The sequence below is a fragment of the Phocoena phocoena genome, chromosome 1, assembly GCF_963924675.1.
Source record: "Phocoena phocoena chromosome 1, mPhoPho1.1, whole genome shotgun sequence".
Lineage (NCBI taxonomy): Eukaryota > Metazoa > Chordata > Mammalia > Artiodactyla > Phocoenidae > Phocoena > Phocoena phocoena.
In genome coordinates this window covers 15,013,484-15,032,047 of record NC_089219.1, presented here as the reverse complement: position 1 = coordinate 15,032,047, position 18,564 = coordinate 15,013,484, and the positions used below count along the sequence as shown (strand labels likewise).

Below are 18,564 nucleotides of genomic sequence, written 5' to 3'. Positions count from 1 at the left end.
CCAGAAAGATCAGACTTGGGATCCCAGCTCCACTGCTAACCAGCTCTGTGGACTTAGGGTTGGCGACTCCATCTCCTTGAGCCACTGTTTTCTCCTCTACCCACTCACAGGGTTGTTGGTGTCACCTGTAAATTTTACAGTGCTGTGTCAGTGCTGGCTATTGGCCTCAGTGTTCCCATCTGTACAACGGGAATGCATTCAGCTCTTCAGTAACTCCTTCAGCCCAGGGATTTTTGATGTGAGCAACAGCAAAACTGAGAAGTGCTGTGTGGAACACACTTTGGAGCCCAGTGACCTGGGTTTATAATCCTGATTCTGCTACTTGCTCTGTGACCTTGGCAAAGCCTCTTCATTTCTCTGCTGCTATGAAACTGGGGTAGTGGAGATAAACATGGGGTGAGTATTTAAACCATTTTGCACAGAGGAGGTGGCTGATAAACTTTAGCTTTGTGAAAATTAAAAGTATATAGTGAAATAGAATATTAGTCCCTCTGCTTTAGCTCTTTCAGTTTGATTCCTTTATTTAAAACACAAAAAACTAGGGGGAGGGAGAGGGATGGACTGGGAGTTTGGGGTTGGTAGATGCAAACTATTACATTTAGAATGGATAAACAGCAAGGCCCTAATGTATAGCACAGGGAACTATATTCAATATCCTGTGATAAACCCTGATGGAAAAGAATATAAAAAAAGAATGTCTCTATGTGTATAACTGAATCACTGCTGCACGGCAGAGATTGGCACAGCATTGCAAATCAACTACACTTCAATAATAAAATTAAATAGAATAGAATAGAATCATTTTTTTAAATCTAGGGAATTCCCTGGCAGCCCAGTGGTTAGGACTCGGCACTTTCACTTCTGGGGCTGGGTTCGATCCCTGGTCGGGGATCCAAGATCCCAGCAAGCCTCACGTCGTGGCCAAAAAAAAAACTAAAGAAAACATGACCAAAAATGTTAGCATTTGTTCATTCTTTTTGATAGATTAACAAATGCTTGTTATATTATGAGCTGTACTTTGCTATAACCAACACCCAAAACTCCCATTTACCATTGCAACTAAAAGAATAAAATACCTAGGAATAAACCTACCTAGGGAGACAAAAGACCTGTACGCAGAAAACTATAAGACACTGATGAAAGAAATTAAAGATGATACAAACAGGTGGAGAGATATACCATGTTCTTGGATTGGAAGAATCAATATTGTGAAAATGACTATACTACCCAAAGCAATCTACAGATTCAATGCAATCCCTATCAAATTACCAATGGCATTTTTTACAGAACTAGAACAAAAAAATCTTAAAATTTGTATGGAGACACAAAAGACCCCAAATAGCCAAAGCATTCTTGAGGGAAAAAAACAGACCTGGAGGAATCAGGCTCCCAGACTTCAGACTATACTACAAAGTTACACTAATCAAGACAATATGGTATTGGCACAAAAACAGAAATATAGACCAATGATAGAGGATAGAAAGCCCAGAGATAAACCCACGCACCTATGGTCACCTAACCAATGACAAAGGAGGCAAGGCTATCCAATGGAGAAAAGACAGTACCTTCAATAAGTGGTGCTGGGAGAACTGAGCAGCTAGTTACATGTACAAGAATGAAATTAGAACACTCCCTAACACCATACACAAAAATAAACTCAAAATGGATTAGAGACCTAAATGTAAGACCAGACACTATAAAACTCTTAGAGGAAAACATAGGAAGAACACTCTTTGGCATAAATCACAGCAAGATCTTTTTTGATCCACCTCCTAGAGTAATGGAAATAAAAACAAACATAAACAAATGGGACCTAATGAAACTTTTGCACAGCAAAGGAAACTACAAACAAGACGAAAAGACAACCCTCAGAATGGGAGAAAATGTTTGCAAACGAATCAACGGACAAAGGATTAAGCTCCAAAATATATAAACAGCTCATGTAGCTCAATATTAAAAAAACAAACAACACAATCCAAAATTGGGCAGAACACCTAAATAGACACTTCTCCAAAGAAGACGAACAGATGGCCAAGAAGCACATGAAAGGCTGTTCAACATCACTAATTATTAGAGAAGTGCAAATAAAACTACAATGAGGTATCACCTCACACCGGTTAGAATGGGCATCAACAGAAAATCTACAAACAACAGATGCTGGAGAGGGTGTTGGAGGAAAGGGAACCCTCTTACACTGTTGGTGGGAATGTAAATTAATACAGCCACTATGGGGAACAGTATGGAGGTCCCTTAAAAAACTAAAAATAGAATTACCATATGACCCAGCAATCCCACTCCTGGGCATATACCCAGAAAAAAACCATAATTCAAAAAGACACATGCACCCCAATGTTCATTGCAGCACTATTTACAATAGCCAGGACATGGAAGCAACCTAAATGCCCATCGACAGATGAATGGATAAAGAAGATGTGGTATATATATACAATGGAATATTACTCAACCATAAAAAGGAATGAAATTGGGTCATTTGTAGAGGCGTGGATGGATCTAGAGACTGTCATACAGAGTGAATTTAAGTCAGAAAGAGAAAAACAAATACCGTATGTTAACGCATATATGTGGAACCTAGGAAAATGGTACAGATGAACCGGTTTGCAGGGCAGAAATAGAGACACAGATGTAGAGAACAAACGTATGGACACCAAGGAGGGGAAAGTGGCGGGGGGGCGTGGGGGGGAGGTGGTGTGATGAATTGGGAGATTGGGATTGACATGTATACACTAACATGTATAAAATGGATAACTAATAAGAACCTGCTGTATAAAATAATAGATAAAATTCAAAAAAATAATTTTTCAAGACTGGGCCTGGCTGGTGGTGCCACCTTGTGGCCACAGTTATTATCTTGAATTTAAGAACTTCAGAAGTTCTGCGTACGCACCTGAATTTGTCAATTCAGTCATGGAATAATATGGTCTTGAATGTCCTTAACATTTCAGGGTAGAGAGGGACCTTCAAGGATGCTCAGTGTTTTAGTACTTCTAGCCACAGGGTGCTCCCTCCCTAGAGGAGAAGGCTTGTGCCACAATGGGACAGCTGAGTCTTAGGAAGTCCTCTGTCCCAGATCTCCATGCCTGTCAGTACATAGGGGACCAAGGAGAGCTGCTCATGACAGAGATGGAGAAACCAAGGTCCAGGGAGGTCGTGAGGTCTGCTCAGAGCTGCTCTCGCAGGAGGCATTAACCAACTGGTTAACTGAGGGCAGGGATTTGTCTGCTTTGTTCACTGTTGTATCCTCAGCACATATTAGGTTGCCATAAATATATGTTCAATGAATTAATGAAGAAAACAATCAGCCCAACCACCAGCAGTTGTGGGCCAATCATTTACTCCCAATAATTATTATTATAATGGCTGACATTCATTGAGGTTCTATTATATGCCAGGCACTAAGCTCTACATGTACATTGATTCATTCCCACGACCCTAGGAATGAGGCGGTGCGATCATTATTCCCCAACTTACTAATGGGAAAACTGAGCCTCAGAGATCTTAAGTGACCTGCTCAAGATCACACAGCTAGGAAGTAGCCCTGTCAGGATTTGAACCCAGGCAGACAGGATTTTCCCAGAGGCTCCGAGCATGGGAGGAAAACTAGATGGGAGTTATTGGCTCTATAGAGGCAAACAAGGAGGGGAAGCCGGTACTAATTACCCGCCCATCCGGAGAGGGGCCGGCGTGGACAGTGCTGCATCAGTGTTTATCCCTTGTAAAGATTTTCAATCCCGCCACCCTTGCGGGGATTGGGGAGAATGGTGGAGGGGGACCTTCAATTCTTCTTCTGAGCTGTCTTGGTGGTTCAGTTTGAGGTTGGAGAAGAGAAAAATTGGTCGTCACTAATCCACATCTCACTCCCGTTGGCAAACTGGCACAATTAGAGATGCTTCTCTGTTCTCGGAGACCTGGCTCTTCCCACTCGCTGCTCCCACATCCAATCAGCAGCGCCTCTCCTGTGTGGCCCCGCCTCTTTACCATGGCCCTGCCTCCCTAGGCCTCCCCCGCCCCCACCCAATTCTGGTCTCCATCACCTCCTGCTTGGACTACTGCAGTCTCCAGCCGGCCTCCAGCCTCCCCCTCCTCCTCCCCCCACAAGACTCCTTTTAGTCTCGCTGGAACCCAGTTCTGTGCAGACACCTCCAGGGCTCTTACTGCGATGTGAGTGAAGTCTGAACTCTGGCTAGCACGCCACGCCTGCCACCAGCCGTGCCAACCCACCTGCCTCCCTCCTTTTCAACCAGCTCTTATTAATTTCTTTACGTATCTATCCATTTATACCCCACCTTGTTCCATACACAGGAAGAAGGCAGCTCCTGACCAAGACTCATCCTGCCAAGTTGATGCTCAGGTCTCAGAGGCCTAGTACCAAGGACACCACCCCAGGAAGTCCTTCATTTGGACCTGGTCTCTGAGTACTTTCTCTGTGCCCTCCAGTCAGTCCCCACCTCCAGCTGTATAGAAGGACTGTTAATATGGCCAGGGCTTATCCCTGCCTGACTGAGAGGTCACTGAGGTCTGCGTGCAGGAGAGATATACTTTTCTCCAACCCAATTCCACATCGAAGGACACAGGACCACCCTGGATAGTTCCTGCACGACCGCAAGAAGCGCCATTCTGTAGTTGGGAAGTACACAACCTACACAACAGTACAGAGCCGCCATGAAGGGAAGGCTTGGTACCCGGAGGAAATCGTGTGTGTAGTACACAACTGTTATCATTAGAGGGCGCTAGACTGGAATCCGCGCGCGCCGCTGCCTCCGAGCCTGGGGGAATCACTCCCAGGGCACAAAGGCCTCAGTTCACATTTGCAAAACGAAGATGCTCCGTGGATTAGAAACAGTATCTATAAATTGCCTGGTATTGGTGGTCACAGCAATGTGTGCAAGGAAGAAAGAGAGTCATAGCTCTCACGCATCCCACCAGCCCCGTCTCAATGGAGAATCTGGGGGGCCCCCGAGCTCAGCTGCATGCAGGTGATGATCTCAAACCCACAGGGTCATCGTGAAGGGGAAGGGACTCCACAGTTGTCAAGCACCCAGCCCCGCACATAGTAGGTGGTCAGCAAATGGCAGTTACTAAGGTTATACCAAGAAGACTGATTCAGCCAGACTGCCTGGGTTCAAGTCCTACTGGAGACATTTCTCCACCCTGGGCAAATTACTTCATCCCGCTGTACTTCAGATGCCTCCTCTGTAAAACAAGGGCAGTATTTGCATCGCAGGGTGGTGGTGAGGATTCAGCGAGTTAATTGATATAAAGTACTTAGTACAGCACCCCACATCCTATATCAATTTGTAACCATTAGTTTTTGTCCGTTTCCCCTTCTCCAGAGGCCAAGCCAGCTGGAGTGCAGGGAAGGGCTGATGCAGAGTCACCGTGAGGGTGAAGAGGTGTCATGGGCCTAAGGGATCAAAGGTCAAAGACAGAAAAGGGGTTCTGGAGGCCCAACCAACGTATATGCGAGGCCAGAAACAGCCAAGGACGGAGGCAGGAGGTGGGGAGCCAGGAGCCGGCGGGGGGCACATCATGGCGGGAAGGTGAGGGCCACCAGGATGCAGGGAGGGGTGCTCAGGGCTCCATGTGCGTGCAGCCTGACTCCCGCCCCTTGGGGAGCCCTGAGTCAGCAGGGCTGCCCTGTGAGGAAGAGAACACAGGTGTTGAACAAATTTATTCATGAGAAAACTCGGGGTCCATCCTACTGGTTACAAGCTCCAGAAGCTCTTGTCGGAATAGCCGTGAGGGCCGGGGCACCCCCAGGCAGGGGGCTGGTGGGGCTGGCAGCAGCCCTGGGACAGAAGAGCAGACGCAGGCAGCTGTGGGTACTGAGGGGCGTTCTTCCCTGCCCGCCTGCCCAGCACCCCCCCCGGGGCCCCGCACCCCCTCTAGGGCTAAAGTGCGGCTGCGAGGAGTGGGGGGAGGGGACTAGGCAGCTGCAGAGCCACAGTGAACACAGCCGCCCCACGCGCCCTCACCCCTCCTCTTCCTCGTTCCTTGAGGCTCATCCAGAATCCATCCCACCCAGGTCCCTCCTGGGAACCTCTGAGTAAGGGAGACCCCTCCCCAGCATCCGAAATTCAGAAAGAGCTTCCCAAGAGGGTGAGGCTGGCTCCATCAGCTTTGAGGGGCCTAGAACCTGGGGGGCAAGGAGAGGCACTAAGATCTGGGAGAGGGCGAGGAGGGAAGGATGCCCTCTGGTCGAGGGCGTCATCCCCTCCCCCTGGCCCAGCAAGGCTCCTCCTCCCCTGCCTTCCCTACCCCCGCCCCCCCCCCCCCCGCACCCCCGAAAGCCAAGGCAGGCAGGGAGCCTGGCTCCCAGCTCCAGGGCCGGGAGGCAGCAGGGTCCTGCCCAGGCCTGACTCCCAACCATGCCACTGAGGGAGGGCCACCGGGGAGAAGCTGCCCTGGGGACGGGGGTGCGAGGCCTTTGGGGAAGCCGGTGGGGCTGGAGCGTCCTGCTTCTTTCTGCCAGTGGTCTTCCTAGCCCTGCCTCAGGGCTGCCACTGGCAAGGCGCCCGACCTCAGCTCAGGGCCCTGCCCCACCGAGGGGCCGTGCGGGCCTTGGCGCGTCTTGGACGGCCTCACCCCAACTCAGCAGCTTAGCCAACTATCCCCCCTCCCCAGGGCACATGTCTAGGAGGCAGAAAAGAAGAGAGCCCCCCTCCGATAAAGAACCCTGAAGACCTCTGCTTCTTCCCCCCAACTCGCGAATATATTAAATTGTGCACCTTGGCGCCAGTCCCACCCCCTTCAGATCTCCATGGCAACCGGGAAGCGGTCCAAGTCCAAGTCTGAATCCAAGTCCATCCAGTGCCAAAGGGGGGCTTCAGCCGCTCCCCCAACTCTTCCCCGGGAGGGTGAGACCCCACATTCCACAGGGAACGAGAGGGGAGGAAGAGTCGGGGGCCTCAGTCCTCAGCCCCCTCTTCCTCTGCATGGGGGGCCCCAGGGGGATCCTCGGGCTCGGGGGGCTGCCCGCCAGGGTGCGGGTGGGAGTGGAGGCCGGGCTGGGAGCCCTGCACATCCTCGCCCTGCACATAGACGCTCAGCCCCTCGTGACTGGGCTCCTTGCCGCATGCCTGGCAGCTGCAGTGCAGGATCTTTTCCACCAGCTTGTCCACCCTGGGCACCTCCTCATGGCCAGGGCACTCCAAGGTCACCTGCGGAGGGCAGGAGAGAAGGGGAGAGAGGTTTCCAAGGGCCTGGGGCAGGCAGGAAGGCCCCAAGGGTAACACTCCTCATGGGACCAAGAATCCCAGAGACCCCAGAAGCCTGAGGCCACCTGGGACACCTGGGCCCGTCCAGGGGGAGGGGGGTGAGTCCCTGCAGGAGCCACCTGACCTGTCTCCTCACGTCCTGCCACTTTCCTGCCCATCCCCACAGTAGCCAGAGGGCACCTTGAGGGGACCCAAGTGGTCCGCCCCTGCCTGAAATTCCCCCCACCAGGGCTCCCACTGCTCTCGCAGAAAAACCGACTCCTGACTCAGGCCACCCAGGACCTTGAGGTTGACCCCCAGAGGACCTCTCTCTCCACCCCTGACCTTGCCCCACTCCCACCAACTCTGTCCTGCCTGATCTGCCTGAGACTTTGCACATGCCATTCCCTCTGCCTAGGAGGTCCTTGCCCCACCCATCCCCTCCCCACCGCCCTAGACTTTGCCCACTTAATTTCTACTCAACCTTTGGACCCGAGCCCAGACATCACTTCCTCAGCGAGCTCCTCCCAACACCCCCCCCCACTCCACCCAGCCAAGGCTCGTCCTGTACGAGCCCCGTTAGCGTTCACTCTTCCCCTGTTGTCACGCCACTAGCTGCCCTTTCTTTTTCCTTTCCTTCCTCCTTGTCTCTCCCTCCCTCCTTCCACAGGGCACCTTCTCCATGCCAGCTCTGGGGACACAAGGACAGGCATGGTCCTTCAAGGAACTCAGAATCTAGCAGAGGAAACAGACTTGTCAAAATCACCCAAATGCAGATGAAAAACTGTGCGTGTGACAGATGCTCAAAGCAGAAGTACACAGTGCCTGGGGGATCAGGAAAGGGGTTCTGAGAAAATGATGCCTGAGCCAAGCGCAGAGGAATGACTAGGATTTAACTAGGGGGGGGGAGGAGGAGAAAGGTAAGCCAAACGGGGAAAAGAGCATGTGCAAAGGCCCTGCAGTGGTCGTAAGCGGACAAGAGAGACTGAAAGGAGGCGGGATTGGTGTCAGGGTCAAGCTAGTGACGAAGGTGAGAGGGGCAAGATGACGCTAGAAGGCCTGGTGAGCCAGACCACGCCTTGTGGACAGGCCTTACGGGGTCTGGCAAAGATTTTGGTCTCATCCTATAACAATGGGAAGCCACCGAAAGGATTTCAGCATGTGACTGACATCAGAACAGAGCTTCTTGCCCTGTACATGCTGGTGTCAGACTAGTGAGCCATCACGCGGCAAGGACCATGTCTGTATCTCCAGCACGAGGCTCGAACCCTGCACACAGTGGGGCCTCACTAAGCACTTGTGGCCCAGACCGGCGCCGGCTCTGTGCGGAAGCTGGGCGGGAGCGGGCAGCCGTACTCACGATCTCCCACATGGACTGGGCCGGCATGCACGAGTCGCAGTGCACCAGGGACTCTGTAGACTGCGGGAAGGTATTGGGAACGCTGTAGCTGAAGCACTGTCCCAGGCACGCCCTGCGGGAGGAGAGCCCACCGCATCCGTGTCACCACGGTGGAGGCGAGAATGGGCAGCCCTGTCCTCTTCCTCCCTCCCGGGCCCGTGTCCTCATCCCTTCCACCCACCACCCCGGGATCCCACCTGTTCTGGATGGACTTGGCCTCACAGCCGCTGTGGCCCACGATCTGGGTGATGTTCTTGGCCTCGCACCAGGCGCTCTTATCCGGGAACAGTGCCAGCTTGTTGATGGGCGGTGGAGCAGCCAGCAGCATGGCGGGGAGGAGAGCCCCCACCAGGACCCGAAGCATCGTGCCCGTGACCTTTGGAGCCCTTGAACTGAGTACAGACTGCAGGTGAGGCCAGCAGGGTCCAGGAGGCTGGGCAGAGGGCAGGGGGGCAGCGGTGTTACAGCATGGCTCTGACTGCCTGGGTTTAAATCCTACCTCTGCCACTTACTAGCCAAGCACAATCCTGGACAAGTTATTTCTCCTGTATGAACCTCAAAACTGGGGCTGCTAATTGTACGCGCATCAGATGGGTATCATGGAGATTAAACAAGGTATTTCATGAGAAGCCCTGAGTGGAGAGACTAGCAGATCACACACATCCCACATGTGTTAGTTATCTTTACAACTTACTTTGTAGCTTTGAGCAAGTTACTTTTTATCTCTGTGCCTCACTTGCTTCATCTAAAGGGGGATGGTGATGCTGTGTGTGGCAATGATTATTGCAAGTACTGAGCCAGACACTCAGTTTCCAAGCACCCCGTTGAGTATTGAACAATCATTAGCTCCCTCCTCACTGCGATGTTGTGGGTCCTCGAGGGGCTGGCCAGCCAGCGGGTCTCCTGGACATGCTGCCACGGTTGTCAGCAAAGCTAACCATCTTCATGTCACTGTGAATTCTTGTGCCACCTTGGATGCGTGGACCTCAGGTGAAAAAACGAGCCCCAAACTAGACTGTACTTCTCGTTTGGATGCCCCATCAGAGCCCCAAGCCCTGAGTCTACACACACATCACTATCTCCAGCTCCAACCTCACACCTGAGTCAAACAAGAGGCGAGGCAATCCAAGCCAAGGGCTTGACCCTCTGTGAATTGGATGGAGCGAGGCACTAATAAGGCAATACCAGAATCTGCCAGGAGATGGCAGTGCAGGGCAGAATGTGTGTCGCAGGCTTGGACTCAAAGGGGATTTTCCCAATGTTCCCCAACTTCATCTTCTGTAGGTTTCGCCCACTCTCCCACTGCAAGAACTGTGGAGGAGGGAGGCTTCAGAGAGATTCGGAAATGAGGGCAATGCTCACAAAGGGGTCCTCTGGGGGCAGGACATTGGGGAAAAGGCACTGGACTGGGAGTCTGGAATCCACACATGCTGTGGGACCCTGGACACTGTGGCCTGTGTCCCCACCTGTGAAATGAGTGGGGTGCCCTGGACTGGTGGTTTCCAAACCTGGTAGAGCGTCAGAATTCCCTGAGGACTAGTGAAGTGAAAGTTCTAGGGTGGGGTGGGATTCTGCATTTTCTTAACGAGCTTCCAGGGTGGTTCTTATATGCAGGCCAGGCTTAAGAAGTGGTCCAGCTCGGTCAGACTGGGATTCTGTGTCTTGGGACAGTCCCCAGAGGGTCCTGGGTGGGGCCGAAGTGGGAGCAAGGGCCAAGTATGGTCCCACTGGTCCCACAGATGCCCAGTACTAGTCAGGCTGGCTCAGGGCTGGAAATGCCATTCCGAACAACGCTACCCTCAGCCCACCTTCTGCTGGAGTGGCGGGTATTTGGTAAAAAGTCTGGAAGTGAGAGGTGATGGGGGGTCTTGCCCGCTCCTGCAGGCTAACTACGTGGGCTGACTCAGCTGGGCTTGCAAGGAGGGCCCAGGCCGGCCTGCGGAGCTGTGAGCGCCTCTGCAGCGCCCCGTTCTCTCTATCCAGCGAGCTCTGCTCAGGTCCTGCCCCTTCTCCCTGCAGGAGGTCTCCGGAAGCAGAGACAAGTCCCACCTCACTGGCTCTCAACGCCTGGGTGACCCCCGCTCCCAGCCCAGTGGGGAGGGGTGAAGCGGGGAGAGCAGTGGGAGGTGAGTCCAGACCGTCTGCCCCATCCCAAGGGAGTCTGTGTCAGGACCCAGGCTCTCACCCACACATTTCCGGTCTCACTCACAAGGTGGACAGCAAAGCCCATGTTTTCAGTACAGCCACAACCTAAGAAAACAGAATGGACTTGTTCCTAACCGGCAACCTAATTTTTCAACACCCTTAGCATCCAGGAGGCTTTCTCACCCCACCAGGTCCTTTTCTGTCCCTGGGGAATCAGCCTCTGCACCAGGGTCTGACCACCGTAGCACACCAGCGGAGAGGAGACCCACCTAAGGCCAGAGCTCCCTGGGCCTCCCCAGGCGAGACTGGCCCCTAGAGACCTCAGAGAGGTCCGGGGACTTTTGTCCTATGCCTGACCCCATCAGGATCCCTCAGGAAGGCCAGGTCAGGTGGGGCAGAGGGTGATGTTAGGTTTCCTTAGGCTCGGGAACGGAGCCTGAGGTTGTAATGAAAGTAGCCTGGAGATGAGCGCTGGGGCCGGTTTGGGGTTTGGATTAGGAGAGGTTAGGACTGACGCTATGGGCCAGGCTAAGGGGGAGCGGAGCTGAGATGGGGGCTGAGGTTAATAACAAGGTGTAGTGGGAGATGGGACACCGGTGAGTGTTTCAGGGGAGTCACTGGTCTGGAGGGTGAGGACTGGTTATCATGTGTCAGCTTGTAGCCGACGCCGAGGGGAAGTGAGATAAACTGAGGCAGAAGGCCACCTCCCTTACCTACCCCCCTCTCTAGGGCCCAGCTAAAGGTCAGCTGGGCCCACAGAGGGGGTGCTATAACCCAACCCACCAGGTCCGGCCTCTCACCAAGCCCTGGCTGGGACCTCAGAGGAGGGGCCAGGCCGCGCTCAGCCTCCCCAGGCCAGCAGCCCTGAGCTCCAGCCGAAGCATGGCCCCGGGAGCCTCTTAAGTTCAAGTCCCAGGCCTCCCACCTAGGAGCTGCGTGACTTCCGGAAGTACAGTCTGCCTCTCTGCACCCACCGACCTCAGCCCTAAAACGGGGAGCAGAGCCCTTTCCTTGAAAATGACTGGGAGGATGCGATGAAAGTACCCAGCACCCGGCAGGGACCCACCTCAGGCCAGTTCCCTTCCCCCAGGGGGATGGTGGGGAGGCCTGGGCTGGCATCAGAGCCAAAGCTGGACGCTGGAGCAGGGAGCCGGGGGGGATGCAGGGCCGGTCTCCCACACACACCCCCGTCCAGCCCCCAAGAACCCGTGCTGTCCCCCCTTCACACTGGACTCAGCTCTTTGCTAGCAGGTTTTATTTTTTGTTGGCTTGTGTTTTGTTTTTTCAGGCAGTAGCTCAGCTGATTTTTTTTTTTTTTGATCCAGCAGTCGGACCTTCCTTCCTGAGACTTGAGAGCCTCACCCAGATTCTCATCCCTTCCTCCCGCCCTGAAGGTCACACGACAAGTCACGGGAGTCTCAGAACGCCAGGGCGGGAAGGGGATCCCCCAAGCCGATCCTCTTGCTTTGCAGAGGGGTTGTCCCGAGGCCCCCAGCAAGTCAGGCCAAGCAGTGCCCTTCCCCAGGCCAGGCGGTTCCCTGCAGTTTGACAATGGTTTACCAGGCACCTTCTAGGAGGGCGGAGAGGGCAGCGAGGGTGGGGGCCTGGGGAGCTCAGAGCCTGGAGGGGAGGTCGAGGGAGGTGGGTGAAGAGGAAGCAGCTGTTCAGTGCGGGGCAGTCAGACAGCTGGAGGGGCCGGGGGAGGAGAGATTCTCAATTCTGGATTGAACTCAGGAGTACAATTAGTTACCCGTGGTTGAGGGAACTGCACGGGCAAGGCCAGAAAGGGGGTTTACGGGTATCAGCCCAGCACAGCCCTCCCAGCCTCCTAGTAGTAAGAGCTGCTGCTAACTGTGGGCCAGATACCGTTCTAAGGCTTTTATGTATATTCACTTATTTGGTCCTTATAACAACCCTAGGAGACAGATATGGTATCTCCCCCATTTTACGGATGAAGAAACCGAGGCACTGGGTCTGCAAAAGAGATTTGCCCAAGCTGACACAGTTAGCATTCACTAAAGCTAAGATTTGAACTGGACAGCAGCAGGGTAACCACTAAGAGTTTCACAGAAGAGGAAGACAGGGCGACGGGGAATGACCTGGAGCAAGCAAGAGGCTGGGGCTTCCCGCCCCAGCAGCTGCGTCTCTTACCCGTCAGCACTCCGGGGCTCAGCCACAGCCAGGGTTGGAAGCACGGGCGCCCCATGGGGCAGAGTTCAAATCCCAGCCTGGACTCCCCGTGGCCAGCCCCTGGCTCCCTGGAGCCTTGCAGAAGGTACGGCGCCGCCCTTCCTCCGAGTCGTGGGGAGGCCACAACCAGGGCACCCTCAGCCCAGGGTGGGTACCTTCCTATCACCCCACTGTCCACTCCCCAATCCAAGCCCTCCGGATCCTCAGAGGCCTTGTGCCGACACCTGACACATCTGAGGCTGCCAGCAACACAGAGAGAAGGCCCCTGGCAGGGGAGGGGACACAGCCGACCCACTCCAGCCCCGTGGAAACTGAGGCACAGAACAAGGAAGTGCCGGCCCATGTCTCCCACGCAGGGGACGAGGGCAGTGAGCAGACACAGGACACCTGCCCCGGCAGCTTCCTGGGGAAGGACGGGGGTGGGGCAGCAAGAACTCAAGCTTCGGGGTCGGGCCTGTGGAGTCCTCTCTACGTTTCACGCTTACCAGAACCTAGCATCTTCCCTGAGATGCTTGCCAACAACTCAGAAGCCCGGGCCCCAGCCCTAGATATCCCGACCCCACACTCTGGGTTGTGGGGTGCAACCCAGGCATCTGTATTCACTCCCACATGATTCTGAGGACCAGCCAGGTCAAGAGCCCCCCAACTCCCCAGGGAAGGGTCCCCCGTAACAGCAATGCAGACAGGGGTCACCCACCCCACTGCCTAGGCCTAGTGCCTGGAATCAAACCTGAAATTCACCAGAGGGGCCTAGATTTCAAGGAAGACCTCTGGCCCGTCCGCACCTACCGTAGAGCACCCATTGCACAACAAGGAGTTGATTTAGTAAAACAAGTGAATAATCACCCTCCCCTTTCCTCTTTGGGATAAATCTGAATATTCAGGGTCCTTAAGGCCAGGTACACCAGAATGTTCTTGGTACAATGGTCCACTCACCCCCAAACACACACACACACACACACACACACACACACACACACACACGCACACACCAGGCCTTCGGTTCCCAGCAACCAGCCTGGTGTGGGAGCAGCTGGAGGGCAGGGCCAGCAAATGCTTAGAAGGCGGCAAGCCTCTCCCCAACTTTAACTTCTGCTTTCCGAAACCTCCTCTGGAAATCCTTCCCACCTAAGGCCCCAGCGGATTCAGATGGAAGTTTCTACCTGTGGGCTCTGGTGACGTCTGGATTCGCACAGAAAGCATGTGGGGTGTGGGGTGGGTTATTTTTCAAACTGATCAGACCAGATGCTCCCAGTCCCTTCCTCTCCCTGTTCTCCCCCCACCCCCTGCCCCACCCTGACACACACAAAGGGCCGGGTCTGGGTCTCCTTTATTCACAATAGACTGTGACAGACCCCAGTTCAAACCCTAGCTCAGCCCCTTTAACTTTTCTGTGCCTCAGTTTTCTCACCTGCAAAGTGGGGGTAGCTGCCTCTTAGGGCAGTTGTGAGAATTGAACTGAAGAGGGCATGGAAATTTCAGGAGAGGACACCTGTCACAGGATGTCCTCAGCAGAGGTCACTACGAGTGCTAGCTTTGAGTCACCCAGGGCGGCTCATCCTCCCTAAACTCTGCCGACACCCTTCTGTCTCCCCCTCCCCCCTCCCCCACACCCCCTTACCCCTCCCCTCCCCCTCCCCCTCCCTCCCACTGGATCCTGAATGCGTCCTGAGAATATCTGAACCCCGGGGTTGCATCTGCCTCCAAGAAAATGGGTTTAGGGGAAACTCAAACAAGATGATGGCTGGGCGAGGGTTTTATGAACTGTCTGTGCTGCCAGGGTGGGAGCGGAGAGGAAGATCCCACTCAGACTCTAATTCTTGGGCCACTGACTGAAGGGAAAGGGTCCCAGAGAGACCAGCAACTTCGAGCAAACAGGCTGGGCCTGGCTGCCGGGGCGTACATGCTGCTGGGTGCAGAGGGTGTGGCATCTGTGGCCGCAGCCCTAGGCTTGGGGGTCAGCAGGAGTGAGGCAACCGCCGCAGGTCTTGGAATGAGCGCAGGGGACTTCCTTGAATGGTGCAACTGAAGGGAGGGGCGAGCCAGGGTCAGACCCCAGCCCTGATCAGCTCAGCAGGCCCACTCTGGGGTCCAAGGACAAGTTCAGGCCCAAGCTCACCCGCTGACTCCCTGTGTGCCTGGAGGCAGGACAGTACAGTGTTTAGAGGCCACTGACCACTCGTTTCACCTGCCCAGGCCTCTCATTTGCCCCTGTGAAATGGGAAGCACGGCCTGGGAAAGTCCATCCTAGCAGATTCCCTCACGAGGAGCCTGGCTCCAGCGCGCTGCTTAAGGCCACTGTGATTCCATGACCCCAGTCACCACAGGGTGGCTTCCTTCCTTCCGTCAGCGCTGGCAGAGCATGAACCAACCGTCCAGGGGCGGACACGCAGGGCCAAGCCCGTGCCCCAAAGGCCTGCCCATCTCTGCCAAGCAGCTCCACCTCCCTGGCTACAGCCCCCCAGCCCAGACCACGGCCCGCCTGCCCGCAGACCCTCCTGACTGAAAACTGTCTCCAAAACAAATCGATGCTAATGAGCTGCTGCAGGGCCGGCCTACACATCTGCTCAGCAGAAGTCCCGCTGCAGACTTCACCAGCATCCCTGCCCGCTCCCGCAGTCTGCGACCCTTGGGGGTGGGGGTGGGGAGGAGAGAACTCAGTTGGAAATTTCACTCTAAAAGGATGAAGATGTATGCGGCTAATGCACAGCACATCCTCCTGGGTCCACCCTCTAGCACACAGGCCCAAGAGAAAGAGGTCCAGCTCGCAAGGGTGGGGATGGGGGGGTCACCGACGAAATGCCCCAGCCTCGCCTTTTCTTTGGCCCCAACCAAAGGCAAACCACACCCAAGCGGCCCCAGCAACTGGAGGAGTTTCAGGAGGCTGGTGGTTTCCACAGTAACAAAGGGTGAGGGGCTCCTTGTTGACAAATTGCTTCCCCACCCCCATCCCCCATCAGCGCCCAGCCTTTGGCCTCCGGCCCTGACCTCTGTTTTCCTGGGGTTCCCGTAGTTACAGGCTGGTGTCCTCCAGCTGGGCGAGGACCTCGGAAAGCCTGAAAATGTGCCCTTCTCCCCGGGTGCCGGCCAACCCCCTGGCCACGCCAAGGCGGCCAGCTGCCCCCTTTACTGCGGCGTGTAAAAGATCAGAATCGCCCCGCCCAGGGAGCGGGGCGGGCAGGTGGCCGGCAGCACGGCCCAGTTGTCCAGGCCGCCTCGCGGGGGTGGAACTCTTAAGAAAACTGAGCCCCCGGAAAGGCTGGCTCCCCTGCCCCAGACTCAGTTCCAGGGGGATGACCCAGGCCAGTCCCCCGGGGCAGGCGGAAAGTAGGAGGAGGGTTTCGCTTCTTTTACCAGGTCTAGGAAACTATTCACGAGCCCCGGTGGGGGCCCCGTGCCTCCGACCCGGGCTGGGGGCGCTGTCCGAATTTGAGGGCGGGGGACCAGGAAGACGCAGGAACTCAGAGAGAGACTCCCACAGCGGGGCAGGCGGAGAGACGGAGAGAAAACATAAAGGCAGAGGCACAAACCCAGGGAAATGGAAAACAGGCAGAAGCGGAGAAACAGAAAGAAAGGGGCCAGAACCAGAGAAAGAGAGGAACGGAAATAGACGGAGACACGCAGATGGGGAGACAGAAACACAGAGAGAGACAAAAAGGAGGCAGAAACGTACGGGAGTGGAGAGGCTCGCGGCGCGGCGAGGCCCGGACAGGGCAGCGGGGACGCGCGAGCCCCGCGGCCGAGCTCCGGGCGCTGCCCCGGCGGCCGCGCGGCCCGACCCGCCCTCGACCCGCCCGGCTTTCTCTCGGCCGCGCATCTCCCTCCCTTTCTCTCTTGGCCGCGGAACTCCTACCGAGAAATGGAAACCCCTGTTGAGTCGGGGGACCGGCTCGGGGCGCAGGGGTGCTCCCTGGCCACCCCGTGCCGCGCCCACGTCCCCAGACCCGGCGCCCCGAGCCCCCAGCGCTCTCGGGCTCGGCGGCGGCGCCTCCGCACGGTGCCCTGGGCTGGCGGGCGGGCCGGGGGCGCGGCGCTGCGCCTGCGGCCGAAGCCTCTGGAAGCTGGGCGCCCGCGTGCCGGCCCGGGCGGGACTTACCGCGCGCGCGGCGGCTGTGGGAAGCGCGGCGCGCCCGCCGGTTCCTGCGGAGCTGTCTGCGGGCCGCGGGGGGCAGGCTCGGCGCCCCCGGGAGGCTCGGGGAGGCGGCCGGCAGGGCTGGCGGCGGCCCCGCGAGGCTCGGCTGAGCTGCGCTGCGCGCTGTCTGCGGCCCCAGGCGGGCGCGCGGTGCGGGGGAGCGGCGAGCCGAGCGGCTCCGACGTCAGGGGTGTCTCCGCTCCAAATAGGGAGCGAGGGCGGGGGCAGTGGAGGGAGGGACGCGAAAAAGAAAGAGCGGGCGGGCGCGCTGGGCCGCTCCCTCCGGGCGCGCAGGAGGGGGCGCCTCAGCCGCCCGGGGCCCCGGCCCCTTCTCCCCGTCGCCCTCGAGCCCCGGGCCGGGCTCCGGCGCGGTCCGACGGCGCGGCGGAGCTACCGGGGCCGCCCTGATCGGCGCCCTAGGGGCAGGGCAGAGAGCCCGGCGCCCCGGCTCGTTCTAAAGCGCCCTCCGCCGGATTTCTCTGCGCTCGGACTTCTCTCCCAACTTTCCCCCAGCCCGGCCATCGGGCCGTGCCAGGCCTCCGGGTGACAAAGATGGAAGTATTCCTTTTTGTGGGAACCGGGTGCTGCAGTCTTGCTCCGAGGGTGTGGCGCCCCAGTCCACCGAGCCGCGGCTCCAGGAGACTGTCCTCCCTCAGTCCTGCGGTGCGCCCAACCTATCCGCTCCCGGCCGTGCGACCCGGGGCTGGTCCGCGCTCTTAGTTCCCTAGTGTCACTCGACCTCCGCCCGGCCTCGCCTCAGCGCCAGGCACTTGGCTTAAGTGTGCAGAGAAGGGTCTGAGAGTCCCGAGAAGGACTATCCGGGACGTCGGAAACTGAACTCACTTCTCTGACTTCTGAGAAGAGCAGAGCGCCCAGCGCGGCGTCCCAGCCTCAGCTGTTGGGTACGGGGGTACCCAGCTTATCAGCCTGTACTTGGGCACTCGGGCGGGTTTCGGTCGTGCCCTCTCTGTTTGGCGTGCCAGTGAAGTGAGAAAATAGCTTTGCTCCTGGAAAGTAGTAGCCCGGTCCTGAGACGAGATTTAGGAATTTTGCGTTCTACCACAGTGGTGGGTGTCCATGCATCTCACCCCAGCCTGGCTGGAAGCCCCCAGATGCAAGCAGCCCTGCTCATCCGATGTCACAGGTTGCTGAGCATCCCGGTGGCTCCTAGTGGCCTGTTGATAATTCCATGGTGTACGCTGACCTATCTGCCTCTCCAAGCCCAGTACTGCGTCTCTATGCCTCCTAGCTCTTGCTTGTGCTGTTCCCTCTGCCTGGGGTTCCCTTCCCCTCCTTTCATCTCCTAGTAAAGGCATTCTTCAAGCACCAGATTGGAAAGCCTTCCCAAGACCCAAGTAGCATAAACCCCTCCCTTCTACGGTGTGATCCTGGAAGCACAGGATACATACCCTCTGTTCATGGTAATTTCCCTCTAGACTAGTTGAGTAGATCTCTTTCCTCCACTTGACTGTGGGCTCCTTGAG

The 18,564-nt window shown here is 56.2% G+C and overlaps 1 protein-coding gene across 1 annotated transcript; it reads right to left on the bottom strand.

Annotated features, from left to right (window-relative positions):
- Nucleotides 1–6,926: 6,926 nt before the first annotated feature.
- NBL1 (NBL1, DAN family BMP antagonist) lies at nt 6,927–15,511 on the bottom strand. The gene is made up of 5 exons (XM_065896313.1): nt 15,424–15,511; nt 10,663–10,666; nt 8,811–8,999; nt 8,575–8,686; nt 6,927–7,178 (listed from the first exon to the last, which is right to left on the bottom strand). Exons 1-5 carry the CDS (start codon nt 15,509–15,511, stop codon nt 6,927–6,929), a joined length of 645 nt encoding a protein of 214 aa, XP_065752385.1.
- Between the last annotated feature and the right edge of the window lie 3,053 nt (nt 15,512–18,564).

Excerpts from the sequence above, each read along its gene's own strand:
- NBL1 (XM_065896313.1), bottom strand. The coding sequence starts at position 15,511 with ATGTGTAGGCCGGCCCTGCAGCAGCTCATTAGCATCGATTTGTTTTGG. Across the intron at positions 8,687-8,810 it reads GCCAAGTCCATCCAGAACAG|GGCGTGCCTGGGACAGTGCT; the intron begins GTGGGATCCCGG and ends CTCCTCCCGCAG. Across the intron at positions 7,179-8,574 it reads CCCAGTCCATGTGGGAGATC|GTGACCTTGGAGTGCCCTGG; the intron begins GTGAGTACGGCT and ends TGCCCTCCGCAG.